The 22,223-nt window shown below is 35.4% G+C and overlaps 1 protein-coding gene across 1 annotated transcript in view; it reads right to left on the bottom strand.

Annotated features, from left to right (window-relative positions):
* The window catches only part of RELCH (RAB11 binding and LisH domain, coiled-coil and HEAT repeat containing), an 81,182-nt gene that overhangs the window by 36,297 nt on the left and 22,662 nt on the right, over positions 1 to 22,223 (bottom strand). Inside the window, exons 3-11 of the mRNA XM_074146353.1 lie at positions 19,344 to 19,415; positions 19,180 to 19,235; positions 18,957 to 19,070; positions 16,899 to 17,102; positions 16,715 to 16,806; positions 15,434 to 15,742; positions 10,023 to 10,098; positions 9,520 to 9,615; positions 2,120 to 2,232 (exon numbers count right to left, since the gene is read on the bottom strand). Of these exons, the coding sequence (XP_074002454.1) occupies positions 2,120 to 2,232; positions 9,520 to 9,615; positions 10,023 to 10,098; positions 15,434 to 15,742; positions 16,715 to 16,806; positions 16,899 to 17,102; positions 18,957 to 19,070; positions 19,180 to 19,235; positions 19,344 to 19,415 (1,132 nt within the window). The remainder of the gene's footprint in view (positions 1 to 2,119; positions 2,233 to 9,519; positions 9,616 to 10,022; positions 10,099 to 15,433; positions 15,743 to 16,714; positions 16,807 to 16,898; positions 17,103 to 18,956; positions 19,071 to 19,179; positions 19,236 to 19,343; positions 19,416 to 22,223) is intronic.

Here is a 22,223-nt window from a genome sequence, read left to right as displayed (position 1 = left end):
TTTTAGCTTCTTCCCATTAAGAGTGCTGCTTCTGGGTATGTTACTTGGAAATTTTCAAGAGTTCACATTTTGAACTATGTTTTAAACCTGTCCTGGAAGACCCCAACATTAATCTGACTTCTTCATGGCTCCTTAGCTTCCAAAACCAACAAAAAAATTTAAGTAAAGCTAATACATATTTGTTCCTTTGCAGAAGAGAATTTGATAGACATTTTGTCAAGTTGAATAGTACATTAATAAGCAAAGCCTTGGGGATGAAAGTGGCCTTGTTAAGTATAGCGTTAGTATGCAAGACTGTGGAAACATGCTGCATCTGCATGCACCAAAAAGCCTCTCACACGGGTTAGTATAACACAGGCCTTCCGTGTAATTGTTAACATACTTTACAAAGTCAAATATTTAAAGTAAAGGATTTATTTTAATGGGTTCATTATTAGAAAAGCAATGTCACATTTCAGTCTCTTGCATTTAAAAAAGTCAACTTGCTATCAACTGCTACTTTAATGTAGAATGTAGGCTTGTACTGTATAGCAGAAGGTAAACAAATAGCATATCAGATAATTAATACCATTGTTCTGGTGACTCAACCTGAATGTCTGCCTTCTTCATATCACACAAGACTGCTAAAACATTACTTAAACTTATTTAGATAAAACCCAAGCATGCATAATACACTTCCATAGAGATGTGCAAGGATAAAAAACCAACTGAAATCCTGAGTATTTTCTTTAAACAGATTATGATTTTCATGTGTGTAAACGTATATTATGTATATACATGTTTTGTCCTGAAGAAGTTATGGCAGAATATTCTTCCCAAATTTCTGATGAAAATGAGCTATTTTTAGATATAAATCTTTAACTCACAACAAAGAATAAAAAAATTCAAGGAAAAAGAAAAAATCCAAGCTTCTTTCTTAGCTGCTGGAAATGACATATCTAACTACAGCTAAACAGTCATATGAAAAATCTAATTGATAGGCCACCAACCCTGTGACAAATAATCTACAAGATACAAGCGAGATGTAACTTCCTTCCCCTCTGTTCACAAAATTTTAGCTTCTCAATCCACATGGGACATTCAAAATGTTTTAGATAGTGGTAGACATTCGATTTCTAATGAACCTGAAGTAGAACAAGAACTGCATCTTCTTGTAATTTCAATCTGCATAGTGCCACTGTGCTCAAAGTTACTTTTAGTTATGCATTTTCTTGTCTCCAAAGCCATCTCTTTCAGTTATATCCGATCTCTAAATTTTACCATGGGATCAATTTAGACAGACACCAGAACACTTCAGTTTTGGAGAATCTTCCAAAGAAATGCTTTCCATCTATTTCATAAAACCTATTTTGTCTGAAGACAGAATAGAGCAATGATAAATACAGATGATAAATACATCTCTAGCGAAAATAATGGAAGAGCTACAGATCACATGAATAATCTTTCCACAGTTAGAAAAGGAAACATACCAGCTGGGGTACTGTCTTTCAACCTTAAGAATATTCTTATTAAGATCAGTCAAAGTCAGATTTCCTGAGTACTAAGAAAGAACTAAATTTGTAGAACAAAAAGTATACGTTTCAAAATCTTAACAGAAACAAGGGTCTTAACACTTGTCAAAACTAAATCAGTGCTTCAGTCTTCCAAATTTTTATTGCTACCATAGTACTGAACCATAAGTAGGAAGAGTACTATTTCCTCATGCTATTTTCCCCCATTACACATGGCAGTTAACTTACAAACATATAGATCACTAAGATACACTAAGACAGAGGTTTAAAAATCTGGTTTGATTTCTGTATCGACCATTGTTAAAAATTATGATCTTAAAGCTCATTTTAACAAAGCATTTCACTTCTTCTTTAACCAAAAAAGGAACTGAAATGTTACACTGCAGCTTATGAAGCACATTCTTACATTTCAGTAACTAGAAAGTACAGTTCATAGAAATGGAAAGTCCCTAAGTCCACATAAATTTGTCAACACTATACCAGCAAAATATCAGCTTAAGTGAAACTAGGCTAAAACAATCCAATAATATCCAGTTTCTATTAGTTCTGCTTCTTTGACAAAGAAAAAAGGTTCCCTCTTGTCCCGCAATGCACAAACGCAAACACACCTTTGCTCATCATCTGGTCGTTTGATCAAATTGAACAGTATGTGTAGAAGCTGATCTCTCTCTTTGGGTTCAGGATGGAGGCAGGCTGTACACAGTATGAGTGGGATCAATTCCTAAAAAGTTGTGGGTAGGGGAAAACCAAACAAAGTAAAAACACTTTGGGCATATATTCATTCATGGCAAAAGAAACTATGAAGATAAATCTAGTTACATAACATCAAAACAGTTAGAGAAGATGTTTGAGAGTCTTGATCTCTTATTAAGTGACCTGAAAAAAGTGAAGGTCTACAAAAGTTAGAATTATTTTCCTGCTAGAAAAGGTCAGGGGAGAACCAGCACACAAAATAAAAAGCTCTACAAAGACTACAATTAACATATGCAGGTCACCTGTAACCAGAATTAGAGGACAATCACAGTTTAAATTGTCTTCACTACCTAATGAACTGAAGCAAGTTCCACAGACATCTAACAGAACAAAGCTCCTACAGAAAAAAGCTATTTCTGATGCCATGGAGTTAAAGATTAAAATTTCCAATTAAGCATGTACACAGTTTTGTGCACAAGTTTGAATAAGCACTGAGAAACATACATTGGTAAAAGTGACTGCAGACAGATATCCTCCATTGTGTGTTGACTAAGAACTATATGACTTTTTTTTAAAAAAAAGTTTGTTGATTGGTTGTTTTTGTTTTCTGTTGTTTGGTTTTGGTGTTTATTTTTTCTTTTCAATAAAGAGGCAATATCTGAACCTGAATTTTCTTTTTAGAGCAATTCAACTCCTTTAAGGAACAAACTACCAAGAAATAACTGTGTAAAATATTAACTGAAAGAAAATATAAGGCTGTTCACAATAGTGAAGACCTCCTCCTTTCTAAATATGCCTTCAAAGCTCATGGTATTCATTCCCAGAAGAAACAAACATTTCTAAAACACGGACTGGAAGTCCCTTTCCTTGACATTGTTGATGTGAGCCTTTACTTCAACCAAATTTAGAAGCCACACAACTTTTAGGTGATTTAATATCTTAAGGACAGAACCATCACACTGGGAGGTCAGGAGAAAGAACAACACAAACCTAGGTGTCTGCAGAGAAAACATGGACAAGTAATCCGGAGACTTCCTCACCCACCCGCTGCATACCATTTTCAGCAGACAAGCTTTTTGTGAATTTAAAGCTGTGACAAACAAGCAGGTGACAGTGGGAAACACTTCTGAAGTTACTGGGAAAGATTACACAAAACCAGAAAAAAAATCTATATAATTTGTAATAACTTTGCAGGGAGGTGGCAGTTTCTTCTTGCAGACATTCAAAGTGACCTATTCTTGATGTTCTTGAGAATAAGCCTATTAAACAAGGTAGACATGTGGAAACAACATCAAAGACACCCTCACTGCTCAACTTGTATTTTCTTAAACAGCAAGTGCTATTTGGAACATAGAAAACTCTATTTTAGAACATTGCCTAAGCCAGCAACTCCTGTCAAGCTTTTTCACTTTACAAGAATTCTACTCAGCATGCTATTTTTCCCCCTGAAGATGACCAAGACATATGCTAAAATGTATTTTAACATTCTGGCAATATTGAACCCAATTATGGTACAGATTAGGTAATCTATGATGAGACAGAGGAATGAACGTGGAAAAAATCCTACCCACCACCTCAAAAATCTGAAAGTACAGGAGAAATGAGAAATAAATTTGAACAATACTGACATTTCCATTTCTCATTATTTTGAAGTGAGCCAGGTTTTGGGTTTGTTTGTAAATAAGTGTAGCACAACACAAAATAATGTGAATTGAAAGCTTTACAGAGAAACTTTACAAATTACATCACACAGAGCTAAATAACTTTCTTCAGTTGAAAGCTCCTTTCCCTCTAGAATTTGTAAGAATGCACTTAAGATTTTATTTTTTGTATACTTGACACACAATTTTTGCCCATTTAAAGTTCTGAGAAGGCAGGGGACTTAACCTATTTAACTTTTTTTTTGGTACTTCACAGAAGTGTTTTCTCTCCTGCAAACACTGCTTTAACTTAGAAAGATTTGAAAAAATATTACAGAAATAAAAAAACCCCTGCCACTCTAATACCACTACTTATACATTAAGCTAAGATCCATAAGAATAGCTCATGGAAAACCTTTAAATAAAAAAAAAACAAACCCTGTGTTACTTTACTGAGATCTAACTTTCGCATTATCCAACTGCTCTTGCAGTTATTCTTAAGTACTCCTTATAAATATTTTTTTAAAAATAATATACCTCATGAAATGGAAAGTGCATATTTTTATGATCTAGGGTTTCTGTTTTATCTGTTGAAACCTCCACAGTGACTTCACTTGCCTAGTATGTTTGAGTACCTACTCAAAAATCTCAACTGCTCACTCAGAACTGCTGCTAGATTTCAAGAATGCCGTGAGGTTATTTGTTTCAAAAGCTTCTTTTCAAATTTAGTAAAGTTAATAAATATGTCTTTTTTCCAGCTGAGTCTGTATGAAAGGAAAACACCTCTGAATATTCACCTAGATACTACTACTACCATGTGTGTGAAAGGCTAAGGAGTAACCTAACACTGTTGACATGGGGCAGATACAAGGCTGGTTCTTTACCTTGCAGAAAGCTGGTTATTATAGCTGACGGAATTAGCTGTATTTTCTTGTCCATTGGTCACATTCTTTCATGCATACTATGGGAGAAGAGAGTGTTCTCTGCATCGCTGCATCAGTGCTTCTACAGTTCCTTCTATTAAGGGGAGTGGAGAAACAGTGAGAAGTCTTGAACAGTGTTTTATGTGCTCCCTATAGACTTAGTGGACAGGAAGGTAAAACTGGAGGCGAAAGAGACTTTCTGTGGGACGAGAACAAAAAGCCTGTTCTTGTAGACAGACAAAACAGGTCAAGTGAAGTCTCCCAAAGACTTAAAAGGATATTCAGGATGACTAAGAACAAAAACAAAAAAAACCCTACAGGCAGGTTCAAGCTCATTTCTTCCTGTTGCCAAGGGCCATGCCTTAGACGTAGACTTGTCGAATAAATCTCAGATTTTTCATTCTCGAAACAGCAGAAGTGCTGTATAAAGCAGTAATTTTCCAATAAAACAGAACAGTATTAGCATTTGGCTGTTTAAATTCAAGAAGAAAGTTCATAACATCATTACGGAGACTGTATGTAATTATTAAAAATAAGGAGAGGACTTCCAGTGCTATTTGAAACACTCTGCCTTCCTTGGGAAGGAATACCACTTGTGCTGATAGTAATAAAGCAAGAACATAAATTTTTTAAAAACCAATAACTGTCACTCTAATTTGGGATTCTTCCTACATGTCCTGTTCATTCCAAGTCCCTCTTTTCCCTTTTGCCTCTGACTTAGGAAAACCGATTAGAGTTCACATTGGTGTTAGTCAACAATACCAGGAGGACTGACTTTCAGAACTGTGATACTGTTTCCCCATTAGATATCTGCCAAGCAGACTGCCATTATAACCGCGTTGGCTCTTGCGACTTGATGAAATAAACCATCGTGTGTCAGAGGTCTCACCTCCATGACTGAAAAGGCACGTTTGTATCTACAGCAGTTTTTTATCTGCAAGCTACCCAGATGTAGAATAGAAAGAAAACAAGTTATTTTGTTTTTACTGTGAGATAAAGTACGTATAGGTGAACCACAGACAAGGCTATGAAGCTGACCTAATGCATTGCACAGGAGAACTGAAAAGGCCTGTCTTCTCTCTGTTCCACTGCTGTGTAACTGTCCATAGAGGTCTCTCCAAAGAAAAACTCAGCTGTTTTTTTTTCACCATAGTACACAGGACTTCTCCTTAACTTATAACAACATGTTCTGTCATCTTTGAACAGGATTCACTATTTGAGATTATTCAAGTTCTCAATAAAGGCAGCATTTACACGGGTATATGGAGCAGCTCTTCATTATGGTCAAAAGAACGTGGCTTTTTAATGGAAACTGGTATTGCCTCAACTATTTGTAAAAAAGTTCCTCCGACACATTTGAAGTATTGAAACAAAATATTAAAGTTTGGGGCTTTTTAAAATGCATCCTATAAGAACCATTTTCCTACAAGGTAGTAAAGAATTTTCTGAGTTGTTGCCTTCATTATAATTTTTTGGGGTTAACAAGCTAACAAATGGCTTCTGCATCTTAGTTTCTCTCACTAATTAGTGTCATTTTGTTGGAGCATTCATACACAAAATAATTATCTCAAAGAATAAATTTAATTAGTGTTAAGTGTCAAGACTTTACTTCAATAGATTAGGACAGCAAACTTATTATTTCAATATTAATATAATAATATTGCAAACAGATGACAACATAACACATAAACCAGGATGACATTATGATTTATTTTGCAAATGTGTCCCTTTTAATCTTTTCTAATAGTCAGTGCTTATGTTGTAAACCAATGCTACGCTAAAATTCTTCTGTAACTTAGCCTCTGACAAACAGTAAAGAAAATCTTATCTGTAGCAACTGAAATAGCTGCGGGAACTGACAAACTACTGATTTTGAGTCTCTTGCACAAAAATGTATTTGAAGTTTAGAATTCACATTTTAGAAGTGAAAAAAAAAATATTTAATCATAGGATTAATACATGACTCAACTTTGTGCTACTCATCTTATTAATATTAAAATTACAACTCTAATTACATTTCATGGGATAAGACTATTATTCCAGGATCCAAATTAAACCTCTTATAGATCCCAAAGGGATGCTTCTACATAAGAATCAATGCAGATATGCGTATAAAAAAACCTTTGTACTTCTATGTTTATATCTACTGTTTATTTGAAAAATCTACATATAAAACTACTGTGATAAAACTAGTAAAAATTTGCAGTTCAAAACATAAATATTAGACTCCTCGCATCCACGATTTATGTTATGTTTAAGGACATGTTTGTTACTGTTCATTCCTACTACTATTTGGCTTGCAGTTTCTCCTTCGTTTGTGAGTGCATTCACGTACAAATCTAAATACTGACATAAATGTTTTCAAGCAGTAAGGATAAACTAGACACTTGGGATAAAACCAAAATTAAATTTATATGTCGATACATGGAATTTTAATGACTATGAATTGCTTTCAGGGAATTATCTCATGTGATGCATTATTGATTTTACCCAGTTGAACTGCTCTTTTATAAACAACTAAAATGATCTCCTCAGCCACCCTACTCAATACTGTATTTTTCCTTCTTTCTAATCTTCCATTGGAACCTAAACTACAGACATTGAAGATCAATTAAAGCTGCACCAATACACAAAAATAACAAGTAATTTCAGAAACAGGTCAGACATTCCAACACTAACTGGTTGCTCAGATGCCAACTGTAATATTTACTGGACCACTTATTACCAAGTCATACGGGCCACTACTGACCTTAACAGGGTTAAAAGCACTGCTGAAATGGCTTCTGAATCTCTGGTAAAAGGACAACACCTACTGATTGTCAACCTCCACAAACCAAGTTTCTCCAAAATGAAAAAGTATAGCACAACATTTTCAGCTTAAGGTTTTGCAACCAATTTCAACATGACGGATGAACAAAGAACAAAGACAGGTACTTTAGGGAGTCATCACAAAATTATGTTTAATTCTGATGTCTAACACACTGACAGTACTACCGCTTTATCTCTTCAGAGCAGACTGGTGACCACTTACATTATAACCTCAATCTGTTACGTATCTTTCTCAAATCAGTGATCGTTTGGTACATTTTTTACACCATATCTCATAAAATTCTGCTAAAACTCTCTCATGATAAGGTTGGTTTTGGACAAGACCCCAAATCGTATCTTGCTGAAGAGAGCCTAGTTCTTAGGTTAGCTTTTCATAACACTGATATTAATAAATACTAACAGATAGTCTAGCCAAGTGTTCCTTCAAATTCCACGACTACATCTGAACGAACATTACAATAGTTATAGCAATGGGTAGTAACTGAGAAAATATATTTTTAAAGCAAATTTCAATTTTTGGAACATTAAGCATCCCATGCAATCCAGTTACACAATTCTTGAGGCTTTTCCAATCAAATTGAAACAGATGATTCATTTAAGGCCTAAATACATGTAATCAAATGTAACTTCAACTGTAAAACATAATAAGTAGGAAATAGCCTAAAAGGTCACAAAAGTATTAAATACATTACACACATTATGCTACAAGCTGCGAAAAGAAGCCAAAATACCACATCCTGCCAAGCAGAGGGAAGGAAAGGAATAAATAAGAAACCAGAAATTAAGCACTGATCCAGGAACATTCACAGAATTATTCGGAAAGACTATTAACAGAACCATTTCCAGAGCACCCAGTTAACAGCCCACCCCCTCAGAAAAAAAGCAAAACCAAACCAAAACCCAAACAAACCTTTTATAAAGTTTGAGACTTTCAAAACATGGTACATCTCAAACTCACCATGTCAACTGCTGATAATTAATCATATGTTGTAAAATTTTAGATTATAGGATCAGTACAAATTTCTTGAGGATTTTTCAAAGCCTTAAAATGAATTTATGCTAAACACACTACTAAGTCTACCATACTGTAGGTCCCCTCAACAAGGACAAAAACTTACTCAAAAAAGCTATGCTACTGCAAACCATTTATTTTGGTGTCAACTATAAGGATGTTGAATTTTTGTTTGATGTATTTTCTTATTTTTATTTTTTACACATTAATGAATGTGCAATATTTACAACTAAGCAATACCAACCCCGTCATTTGTTTTCCATCTTCGATCACAGTCTTCCTTTTCTACACTATCTAGTATGAATGATTATGCAAAACACCATCTTCTTTTACATTCAAAATAAACATTACATTTTCACAACTTTATTTAGCTTCATTGTAAATTTAAGGAAAACATATAAGCAAGATTGCTACTTTTCTTATGACGGGGTGTTTTTGATGAACCATATCTTGGCTGTTACATGGAGCTTCTAGAAAACGACGATAAAATACATTTTTTTGTTGAAGTACATAGCGCTGCAAAAGAACCTAAATATTAATCCCTACTACAACAGATAGATAAAATAAATCAAATTTAACATTGGAGGTTATATCCACTGCTCTTTATAACATACATTAACCATGGTCTTCTCTAACAAAAACATTTGTGCTACCATAAACAGATGGACCTACAGTAACAGTCTTGCCGATGCTAATAGTGCCTTAAGCAAAGGACGAAATATTAGGATACCATGCAGGTTTATTGAACTCACCTGACAGAGGTGTAAAACCATTTTCTAGGAGCAGAGATGCATGCACAAAAGAATGAACATGATTGCAAGTAACAGACTTTGATGAAATTAGACACAACATCAAAATGAACAAGAAAACATCCCAGTAAAAATAAAAAGTAAAATTTCAGGGTTCCTCACCTCTCGCTTTGCAAGCAGCACATTAGGAACAATATGAGGCAGGCAGCGTCCCAACATTAACATGACACTTTTTTCACTGTCTGCAATCCGAGATACCTAGAAAACGAAGTTTTTTGTTTTTTTTCAAATGAAGCATAAGAAAAAAGCCACATCCTTTCAAAGGAATAATAAGAATTGCAGCAAGCTGATCACTTAATAGAAAATATTTAATTTACTCACACACATTAAGCTGTAAGTTTTTGATCTGGCAGTAACTTCAAAAGCACAAATACACTTCTAGAGACTCAAAACTTCCCAGTAATTACATATCTATCACTAGGTTTCATATTTATGCTAAAATCTGAGAGTTTATTTGGTTTTGGTTTTTTTTAAGTTTCACGCACATAAATTTATCTCTCCGTATATGTTAATAACTCTCTTTTTTGAAGCAATTATTGCTTGTTTAACTATTGGTGCCATGCAGAATAGAGGACCTTCTGATTTATGTCAAGTGGCAAATGTACCTCTGATCCCAAGCGGCTGTCTGCTGACATCCGACAGAAAGACAGTAGTGCTTGATGGAAAGCTGGTGACAATTTCCTGAAATATCATCAAAAATAGAGGGGGGGGGAAGCATAGATTAGAAAGGTGACTGAACAAGTCCTTTCACTCTGGTTTATCCAGCCAGGTAAAATGACATTCAGAAAGCATGTTTTAAGTGAAGCATACTGCGGAAGTTTTTGTTTAAAATTTTCTTTGACTTTTACGGTGTTTAATTTGTAGCAAGAAAGAAAGAGGGTACCCTAATAAAGAAATCATTTTTAGTTGTGAAAAAAAATCTAACATCTTTCAACCTGCTGCAGAGACAAAAACAGAACTAAAGCATGAATAAAAGGAAACTTTAGCAATACAAGAGGAAGCATACAGTTACGCAAACTGAGGGGGGGGAAGGGTGGAAATCACAAGAAACAGTATTTTTGCTTAATGCTCTGATTCTGCACATTGCACAAAAATGTTTGAGTAGACAGTCACGTACAAGCGTCAGGATTAAATAGAGATTGCTCAGCTGCCACTTTGGGATCTAAACGTTGCATTCAAATGGACAGTGAGAGCCTCAAAACTAACCTTAAATTGATGTCTAACCCCTAATGTAGATATGTATCTATAGAAGTACTGCCTCGTGGCCACGCACAGCACCAGCCAACACAGCTGAGCTACTCAAAGCCTTAAGCATACACATAAAAGCCTGACAAGAGTCTCAAACCAATCTTGTCCAAGGAGAATAATTTGGCAGAAATGTTCTCAGAGAACAATTACTGGATTAACCATTAGATAAAACAGGCAAGTAGCAGCAGCATCTTATTTTTCCCAGTAATGACAACTCCCTCTGCCTTATCTGAAGCCTGTATTTAGATGCTAATCTAACAGCGCCTCATCCACTATGCTGAAAGAGGAAAAAGAACATCTGTCTTCCAAAACACGCACAGAAAGCATCTCACCCTATACCATTATCTGCTGTTTGAATCCTCTAATGACAGGAGGCAGCAATTCCCATTTCTTATGTAGAAGGTAGTATCACCTTTCAGCTTCTAAAAATGCTATTTTGTGCATCTGAGTGCACAAAATCCCACGCACATGCAATTATGTGTATGGACATATTTATTTTTATCTAATAGGTTGGAAGATCACAGTACTTATAGTAAATACATCATCATTCATCCTTTTCTAACCAAAAAAAGCACATTAAGAATCTAAGTTCTTACTAACTATTGCTTAAACTAACCCACAAGGATATGGATAAATATACCAGAGTAGTTTTCCTCTTCTACTTGCAAAATATGATCAATAAGAATTTATGTTTATTACTTAAAATCAAGTTTCTTTCTTGACAGTATAGGTTTTTAAAACATGTTTTAAATTTTAATGAATTAAGTTTGTTTTAACTCAAATCGGCTTGGTTTTGTCCAAGGGTTCACTTTAAAAAAGTTACTAAATGACTCGATAGCAAGTTGTAAAGGAGCTGTTTAACATGTCCTTATTCTGTAAAAGTATTCTTGAATGACAGACTTACAGGCTCCACTCAAGGCTTTAAGGTTTATTTACTCTGGGAGAACAGCAGCAAACATTGCAAAGCAGCAGCTTAACATCAATAGAGTGGCAAGGCCTTGGCCATTCCTTTGCCCAGGCTGCCCTTCATCTTGGTGTTCCTTCTGCAGAATGTCAGATCCTTCCCTACTTGAAACCATAATTAAAATCCTACATTAAGGGCAAGATTCTACGCCCATTTTGCCAGAGACTGAAAACTAAGTATGACAAAATGTGACTGAATTTCCCTGTGGGTTAATTAACAGCAAGCTCTGGGCAGCAGAGATCCCATTATGATTGCTGGCTGTATTTAGAGTCAAGAAAGCTTCTCCTTGATGAAGTCTAGTAAAATCCTTGATGGCTATGCTGGACAAACGATGACAGACCTCTTGCACGCAAGTCAATGGAAAGTCTTTTCAAGGGCCAACAGATGCCAGTCATGAAGATGTTCAAATGTAAGTAAGTTTGATGAGTACAAAATCCAAGCACTACTATTCTATTCCATATAACACAAGTACAAAGGAGTCAGTTTACTGAAGAAGTCAGGAGTGACTGCTATACACAGAAAACACATCGTATTTAATGTAAACTACCAAACACCTAAAATGACTTGAATAAATACATGTGGTGCAGTCTATTCAAACTGCTCCTAGTGCTTCCTACTGCAATCTGTTAGACAAGCCATTTTTCTAACAATGGCCATGTCCTCATTTGCGGGCATCCAGGCACAGCTGCTCTGAGCGCAGTCACACAAAGCAGGTTCACTGAATTTCTGTTCTTCACTGAATTTTCACTGAATTTTTTTAGAGTTGGAAGGGACCATAGAGATCGTCTAGTCCAACTCCCCTGCTGAAGCAGGATTGCCTAGAGCATGTTAGAGGATGTTACTCAGGACTGCATCCAGGCGGGTCTTGAAAATCTCCAAAGAAGGGGACTCCACAACCTCCCTGAGCAGCCTGTTCCAGGGCTCTGTCACCCTCGCCGTGAAGCTTTTTCTCATATTTGAGTGGAACCTCCTATGTTCCAGCTTGTGCCCTATGCCCCTCGTCCTCTCACTGGCAACCACTGAAAAGAGTCTGGCTCCCTCCTCCGTCAACCCACCCTTTAGATACTTATAAGCATTGATAAGGTTTCCCCTCAGCCTTCTCTTCTCCAGGCTAAAGAGTCCCAGCTCTCTCAGCCTTTCTTCATAAGGGAGATGCTCCAATCCTTGAATCATCCTCGTTGCCCTTCACTGGACTCTTTCCAGTAGTTCCCTATCCCTCTTGAATTGGGGAGCCCAGAACTGGATGCAGTATTCCAGTTGTGGCCTCACCAGTGCAGAGTAGAGGGGGAGAATGACTTCCCTCGACCTACTAGCCACACTCTTCCCTATGCAGCCCAGGATTCCGTTGGCCTTCCTGGCCACAAGAGCACACTGCTTGCTCATTGTCATTTTGCTGTCTACCAGGACTCCCAGATCTTTCTCTTTGGAACTTGTCTCCAGCAGGTCCACACCTAACCTGTATTGGTGCCTGACATTCTTCTTCCCCAGGTGCAGGACCCTACAACTTTTCCCTGTTGAACCTCATGAGGTTCTTCCTTGCCCAGCTCTCCAGCCTGTTCAGGTCTCGCTGGATGGCAGCACGGCCCTCCATGCTCTTCTATCTTCTATCCTCTATCCGTGCTCTTCTATCCTTTCTTCCCATCTGGGCAAGATTTATGCCAAGAATCCACTCCATAGCTACAGTAGTAACAATCTTGCCTTTTAGGATAAAGTCTTAGTATTTAATACCCTTTAATACATTCTGAATAAATTGTAGTAACTGTCTTCTACAAATAACCACCCCTGGACTGAAATAAATAAACGTGCAGGACTTCTACCGTGCTTCCTCTCCCACAGATGTCAAAACTCTTTACAAATAATGTAAATATAAATGAAAAAATTTACTGTATTATTACAAACCAAGTGCATAATCCAGGAAGAAAATTTAGTGATATGGATTTATAAAATACTGTCTCAAATATGGTTTCCTTTGACCTTTCACTGACATGTTAAACCCAAAACTCAGTACAAAAATAGCTGCATATTACACATGCATTACTTATTTATGCAGTGAACTGCTTTGGAGGGGACCTCTGAAGTGAACTCAATGGGGATTTAAGGCTTTATTCAAGTACTTTTCAAATAAATCCACATGCAGTTATATTTGAAAAGAGCTGTGAGCAGCAAAACAAATTCTGTTTTTCTAGAGACTACTGTCATAAATCCCACTGGAGACACTCATAGTTCCTTCCTCACTCGGTGATCTCATCCTAATTTGATACCATCCTCACTATCCCCAACCTGTCAATCTAATATTCACGTACTTAATGCCTCCCAGCATTCCCAATTACTCTGAGCAAAAAGAAATTTGCAACAAGCCACAGATTAAAGTAGGCAGACAAGTTTATAGCAATGTATGACAGCTGTAAGTTTTGATTATTACATAGTGTAGGTATTCAACTGGGATATGAAAGAAATTAAAGAAAAAAAATCTGGAAACATTAAATGGAACCACTGCAAACTTTTCAGAAAAATCTAAGTCAAGTTTTACTTCCCTGTTAAAGTTTGGTGTAGTATAAAACACTGGTGTAGTATATTCAACTAGGACAGAAGAAATTTGTAGTACAACTCTAAGGTACTGTATGCGGAAATCAGAACATTCCTCTTGTTCAATTCTAAACTTAAGATAGCACTGAAAAACTGCCCCTGCCCCTAGGAGTCAGCGCAAGAAGTCCAGGAAATCCAGAGAAAACAGGATACTTAGGGATTGCAACAAAAGTTAATTACAAGTAAGGGCAGTAACTCTTTTTTCCTCCTTCCCTCCCCACAGCTTGTATTGATTTTCCATCTGCGCAGGATATCACACAGATTTCTACTTGGTATTTTCAGATGGAAGAGAATTCTAGAAACATATTACTGTACCAACACCAGCAAAAAAACCACTAAGGAACTGAAAAAATACAAAGCAGAACGGCTATTTGCTCCCCTAAGAATAGCAATGGTGAGACCGTAAGGTGAGCTGCTTGGGCATCTTTGTTCACAACGATAATTTTAGAAGCTGTATGTACCCTCAAAGTTTGTGGCCTGTGTTACTCCTGATGGCTACACAGAGGTTTATCTATTACTTAATGAACACATTACTTTCTCTCTTCAATATAATGCTTAAAAAGACTCTGTAGATTGGAGAGGTTTTCTCAAGAACACCCAGACGCACAAACTCAGTCTCCATGTAATAGCACAACATGAATACCCTATTTTAATTAAATGAATCATAGTTACCCAGTGAAGACTTGCCCTAAAATCAAAACTCAAAAAGCAAAATGTCATCAGATACCCTTTCTGATTGTTAAAAATAGAATGGAATAAAATTCATACAGCTCTCTTAGACACTCTAAGAGAGTTATACATAGGAAAAGTAAAAATTTTCCCAACCATTTTTCAAGCAGAACAGAAGATATTTCATTATGAAATTAAAATTTAAAAGAGAATGGAAATATCCTGTTTTCCTACTCACCATTTTGATTTCAGCTTTTTGTTGTTGTTGCAAGAAACAGGACTGGTTTTAGAAACAAGTAGGAGGTGAAAAGAAACCCTTAAACTTAATACTAACAAATACAGGTTTGTCAAATGTACTCCTTCCTAAAAAGATTAGGAACAATATGAAAATATCAGCACTGTACCCTAAAGGTATGTTAAGACTTTTATTTGCATTCAAAACACAAATCATCTATGAATTCCGTAGAATTTCGCTGTTAGAAAAAAAATATATATCCACTTTACAAGAAATTTTAATTAAAGCATTCCAGTTTAAAACTTATCACTAACCTATTAGGTTTATCAAAGTGAACTGCAGCTTTAGTGGACGGAGCACAAGAGGACAGTTTCTCTGTTTCTTTACAGGGACCAGAATTTAGCGTATTATCCTTAGAATTCCTTGAATCCACTTCAGCTGATAAAGAAAGGCTTGTTTCCTCAGTGTTTCCATGTTTGTTGTCGTTCTCAGAACTCTTGATATCCAAGTACCGTCCGTTGTCCTCTGAGACCGTGAGAGGCACTTGTTTTAAAGAAGGATGGGGAGCTACACCATAAACTGTTGACACAGCAAAGTTTTCATTCTTGAGAAAATCTATTTCACTAAAATAGGAAAAACAAAGAATGACATTTTTGTAGCTATCATGAGAAGGTTCTTGAAATCACAAGACTGCAGCACAGAAATAAGGACAACATACTGAAGAGCTCCCTCTTCAACTCCAGTACGTTCAAAAATTCCTTTAATACAAATAACTTATATCACACAAGCTGTTCAAATAGACACTGATTTAATGGAGTTCTTTAGTCAATAATTAGTAGCAGGAAAAATGTTGCAGGCAAAGTGAGTGAATCAATGAAGTAAGTGAATAACAATAGTGTTATCTGCTCCTGGCTGAAATCAGGAGACAAAATTCCATCTGGGATGCAAAACTTAAAATATTATAGTGGTGAATATACATATAGTTCCACTGGGCTTTGAAGTGGTAACTATGCAAGCCAATAAAGCCACTTAAAAATTATGCACTTGCCCGTATGTTGCATTGGTGTAAGAGGAACAATATCTTATAGCTTACAAAATCATGTAGTTTGACCAAACTTTTAAAGATTTTTTTTTTGTTGTTGTTGTTAAAGATACTGTCATTTCTACTAGTCTTGCTCTGTAGAAAGAAAAGCTGTGTTGAAATAAGTCATTAAAAGAAACATCTTTCTAACAGTGTTTGCAAGCAGTACACACCATAGTACTAAGGAGTGAAATAAAGCTGACTGAAGATAAAACCTACACAAAACACATCAGAACTGATTCTATTTTCAAAGAAGTAAATAAAGAAGTTGCATTGAAAAAATGAAACTGATTACAAAATTAAATTATATAGGCAATAAAAGGGAAATAGTCAGTTTGAAGACTCTTCCTTTCTGTAAACTAAATACCACATAATAAAAGAGAAATACTACCCTACTCTGAAGAACTCCTAGTAATTTTATAAATGTAAGTTGTGTGTTTTCATATGTGTTAGAAAAACATTGAGAAGTTATTCCAACATTTATTAGCAGTTGAGCAGATTGATAAGTACATACCTCTCAAGTCTTTGGATTTGTTCCATCAAAGACCATTTCTCACTGTTTAACACACTAATTTGATCTTCTAATTTTTGCACTATTAAACATTGCTAAATACAAGATAGAAACAAAAGAGTTTAGTACAATCAAAGTTAAGTAGTACTGCAAACAGCTGAAACATTTCTTCTGTACAATCTCTTACTTCTATTGACTGTGGTGCTGTTTCAAATACAGGGACGCCCCCAAGTACAGGAGTAGCAGCCTCTAACTCATCATCTTCTACACCAACTGATACATCCACCATATCTCTTGAAGTAACATGATGGTTTCCAAAGTCGCGATAGAGTTGTAACAGGTCAGGAGGTTTTGGAATGTTCAATCCTACATCATCCCAAAGTTCAAAATCCTTCAAAGGAATAAGAGAAACTAAAGCATATGATATATTTCCTTTTATTTTCGTTTCTCTTCCTCATTTGACTGCACGTCATACAACAGCAAAATAATCACATCAAGATTGCACTGTAGTAAAGGAGACGAAAGCTTAAATCAGATAGCAAGAAACAAAAGTAGAAATAGGATCTATTTCATGACCCAAAGCAGTTTCACTCTAAACGCAGCTCTAGGTAATGTACTAAAGAGTGGACCTTTCAAAACCCCATGGATCGCAATTTTATTTTTTTCTAGGACATGAACACTTTTTAGAATCAGATATAACATTGATCAAATTCTAGCAGAAGGCAGTACAGTTGACAGATGGCTTTCTACTGATAGGGGTATCGTTTTGTTCCCATCTCATGCACAAGTACAGATGTAATTTTCCAGAAGCAGACAGTCAAAGAGCTTTGCAGATGACGGAAAGATGGGGTGCATGTTCTCAGTGAAATTTGGATATAATTGTATTAATTGTGTAGAGATGTAAACAATACTAGGGCCTCCTGCCTCAAACCATCACTATAAGTCCCTCCTCTTCTGACATGTTACTATCCTATTATTACAAGATTATTCCATGTCCGTATACATAAATAAGCATGTATACAGGAGTTTTGATGGTCTCTTCAATGACATTACATTTCAAATTTTTAACTTTTTTCTTTAACTTTTTTTTTCCCTACTGTTCACAATTTTTACTAGATTTTTGCATAGTCTTGTTAATACACCTATATGAAGGAAGATTATTTTCTGCAATAATGATGTGAATAACCTAGAAAAAAATGTGCATTCTATATGTTAATTGAAGTATGCTTATAGTTACTTTTTAGAATTAAGAACTTTCCCCTTTTTTTGCTAATTGTCTCTCAACAAAACATTTTCAGTTAAGAACACATAAAAAATAAGGATAAATTATTCATCTTTTCTCTTTTCGGGGCTGTATCCTCACAAGTATTTGCATGAAACCTAGATGTGTTAAACCTTAAGTGGATGATCCAGAAACTTTATTTGGCAACCCATTTTCTTTACAGATTAGGATACGAATTGTAGGAAAAAGATAGGAGGACTAGTTAGAGAAAGAACTGGTTGAAACTCAATATTTAATATTGAATTCAATATTTATTTCTCCTGGCAATATTACAGTTTTGTGCTGAATATATATTGAGTGTTGATGTTATTGGGTCGTTTGTTCACTCTCTAACAGAATGTAATCAGAATCTTGCAAACATTTGAATAAATTTTTCCCACAAAATGTAAGCCAATAGAGACATAAAACTGATCATCTTAAGAAAAATGCAAAGTATAGCTACGTTTGGAAAGATCTACGATAACACCTTATTACTGAGAGCTTCTCCAAGACTATTCAATGTCACAGTATGATTAAGTTTACTCATACACATATATATGCCCAGGAGACAACAAACAGTAAGTATTTTGTATATCCTACACATATTAACTGAGTACAATTTAAGGAAAAGATTACGTTCAAAATTTTACTACATCCAGATCCTTGAGTTTAACTGAAAGGGTGTCCATCAGAATCCAAGAAAGCGTGTAGGCACCTTTAACTCACAGTATTTTTCTCCTTGTTTTGCTTCCTTTAAAGAATGCGAGTATTCTGTCTCCTTTCTAAAAATTTTGGGAAAATACACCTCAAAGTGCTGTGTTTTCAAACCATAATCTATAAATGAAAAGGCTAACATATTTAACTCTTAGTAGATTCATATGCATGAAATGAGCTACATGACAGGGAATATCCTTTAAGTTCACTTGAGACAAGATCAGAATATGGAAAGCAGGCATGTAAAAAAAAACCATAAGAAAACTTTACCTGATCATGATTTTCATCTGAAAATGTTATTGATGTAAGCTTGTAACTATTCTTCAATAAAAATTCATTAACTAGGAAGTTTAGAGCTCTTTTCTCAAGAGGTCTGATTGGCTCCTGGAAAAAAGAAAACAATACACTACATCTTTGGTTCAACTTCCTTTCAACTATGGAAGCATATCCATCTTAAAGTCCGTGCAAAGAGCAGTTATCACCAGCCACCTACCTGAATTTCAGGACTTGATTTATAATTTTTTCGTTCCTGTAAAGGAACTTCATTTTCTGGGGAAGAAAAGAAAATAACTAAGTTTTACTCTTTCACACAGGATGAGCTCAGCTACTTCTACATTGTTCAAAGTAGAGACTTAAGAAAAGGTTTATGTACACCACCTGCAGCCTGAGTCAGGTTGGCTCGGAGCGCCTGTATGGTCTCCTTGGCTTTCCGTAGTTCAAACTCCAGGACTGGACAGGGATTTGGATTAAACACACACAGGCATCCAACCAAGGCAAGGGAAACAAAAATAAAATATAAAAAGCAAGGATGGGTGTGAAAAAAAATATACAGTTTGTATTAAACAGAAAGCATGCAATCTTTATGGAACTTATGAATACATGCAGCAGAGTTGGTCTGAAAGCAAACTGGTGAACATTTTCCATAGTTTCATTGGCCTTAAGTTAGCTAAATCAAAATTTCAAGCTGTCTGACAAGGACTCGCTGTAGGGTTTTGGGGTCTTTTTTTTTTCCCTTGCTTTTAGCTTTGCATATTACTGGGAAACACTTGTTATTTCTTCCCCACTCTTACAATCAGCTGATACTGTCAAACACTGTCAAAATTTTCTGGGGCAAGGAGAGTACGCAGGCAATCAAGAGGACAAATCTAAAGGAAGCAAATACATGCTGGCAGAAGAGGAAGCTGTCTCCATGTAGCAAAGCTTAAACTGTGAAGTGAATGTACTGTCCCATTGAGACTACAGATTCTTTTTTTTTAATTAAATTATACACTGAAACTTCAGTAGTTTAAATGGCAGAACTTGAAACATACTTTATTTTACTACTAAAAATAAATCTTGTTTTAAATCTATTTTAAAACAGTGGACTTTTAGGAATACCCTAGAGTTGATTAAGATTTTTAACTTAATTGAATACATTTAAGAGATGCTCAAGACAAAAAAAAAAAAACAACCCAAAAAAACCCACCAAAATATGCAGCTCTCATATAGTACTTAACAGAGAAGCTTGCAACAAAAATACCTCTGCTCCATTATTCTAAAACTTTCCAGTGACTCTAGACTATACAACACTTTCAATGACCTAGACTCAGCTTTAGAGATTCAAAAATATATAATTCCAGCTGTCATTATCACCTGCTCCACTCCCTTACCCCCCTGGTCACTGTTATGTGTTTCTCACATTCCAACGTTTCATCCAGAAAGGGCCAGCAGTGCTTTGTTTGCACTGGAATTTCACGTGTTTTGATGCTGAGGTCACATGTATACTGTGGCTTTGAATTTTAAAACCCTGTACCTTTGAAAACATATAGTCAATGTTCTTTTTATAGCCGTTGACAGTTAATGCATCTAAGGGAACCAATTTAAAGAACTACCAAATTATTACATGGAGAATTTTGTTAATTCTCCAATTATTCTCATCACACTTAAATATACAGTTACCAGAAAGGATTCTTGTACTTAACTAGAAGAGATAAGCACAGAACAGTTACCACACTGAAGTGTTAAACTATTCTAAATAGATTATCTAACATTTACTTTACTCCCATGCACAGCTAAAAATGTTGTAGCTGCTTTTAATAAGAAAATATTAATAAGATTTTTAATCATTGCCCGAAAACAATTTAGCATGGCATTTTGAAATATTTACACAGAGGACAATGCATGTCAGAAACACTGCATTGGTCCTTGCTTGTAAGAAATGCTACTGAAGACTCCAAATAAAATGATTTCCTCTTTTGAACATCTGTTACTAAGAATCTTTCGATAATTAGAACGCATGGAAAAAAAAAATTCACTCAGTTTGCATTTATCCATAAAAACTGAAGTAGTAACTACAGTACACCACATTTGCTACATGAAAGTAACTTGTTTGATGCACAGAATTTTACTGCAGCAATACAAAAGCGCAACTGAGGATACGATGAATAAAATAAGTATAATCTCTCTAGTATTCAGCAATGCTGATCTGCAAATACTTCTGTGCAACAAAGTTAGAAAATGCTCTGTAGTAAAGTATCTAATAATTTTAGCACTTCCTTGCATCAGAGTTACTAATTCACACTTATGATTCTAAGTTGTAAGCTACTAATTTGTTAGTTTTTGAAAATTGTAAAGAATTCAAATTAAGTAATTCTTCTGACAGAAATGACTACGTGTTAAAATTGGATTCTTGTAAAACATTTTCAAAGACCAGAACAGTTGCAGATCAGGAGTGCCCTGCACTAGAATGATACAAATAATAAAAAAAATAGTTAGAAAAAACAACACAAACTAGAAAAAAAATCAGGAATCTCATTAAGGAAAATAGGAATAAGACATGTCTGAAGGCATAGAAAGCCAAAAAACTCATGTCAGACAAACCCATGTCAGACGGCAAGAATTAGTTTTTAGTGAACTGTCATGATGCCAAAAATTCTTAGAAGCCATTAGGACTTTACCCATTCAACCTTAAAAGTAGATTACTCTGCTGCATGTTTCTCTGTATACAGTGGAAGATTCTGGACACAGTATATTTGAGAAGTTGACACTTTGCAGCATGTCACAACAGCCATATAATTCTAATATAATACAGCATTGTTACAGTTGTACCTCGTCTCCTGCTTACTAGGGTCATCATTATAATTGCCACCATACAAACCTTGATGCACTTCAGTCAGTCACAAATTTAGCTTTTATTTGAAGAAGTCTGTTTGTAGTTTTTTTATAGAAGCATAGATATTTGTAAATAGCTACTACATAATTTCAATCGAATTTTGAGTCATGATTAAAAGCTCTTTATTTTAGAAGCACTACTGAAATTCAATCTTCTGCCAAAATGTGTAATGATTTTTAACTCAACATGTTGACTAATGAAATCAACACTGGAAATCCCTATTCTCAAATAAAAAAGCAACTTCTAACCCCTTTCTTTGTAACCATTGTCAAGCACTGACTTTTAAAATAAATGACATGATCTCACTCTCCCCCTCTCCTTCTGCTGTACAGCTTATGTACCTTAGAGAAGTTAACCCTTCAAAAGCATTGATAAAGGCAGCTAAA

Source organism: Numenius arquata, chromosome 4 (genome assembly GCF_964106895.1).
Source record: "Numenius arquata chromosome 4, bNumArq3.hap1.1, whole genome shotgun sequence".
Taxonomy (NCBI): Eukaryota; Metazoa; Chordata; class Aves; order Charadriiformes; family Scolopacidae; genus Numenius; species Numenius arquata.
The sequence above is the reverse complement of the archived record's forward strand: the minus strand, read 5'-3'. Positions and strand labels throughout refer to the sequence as shown.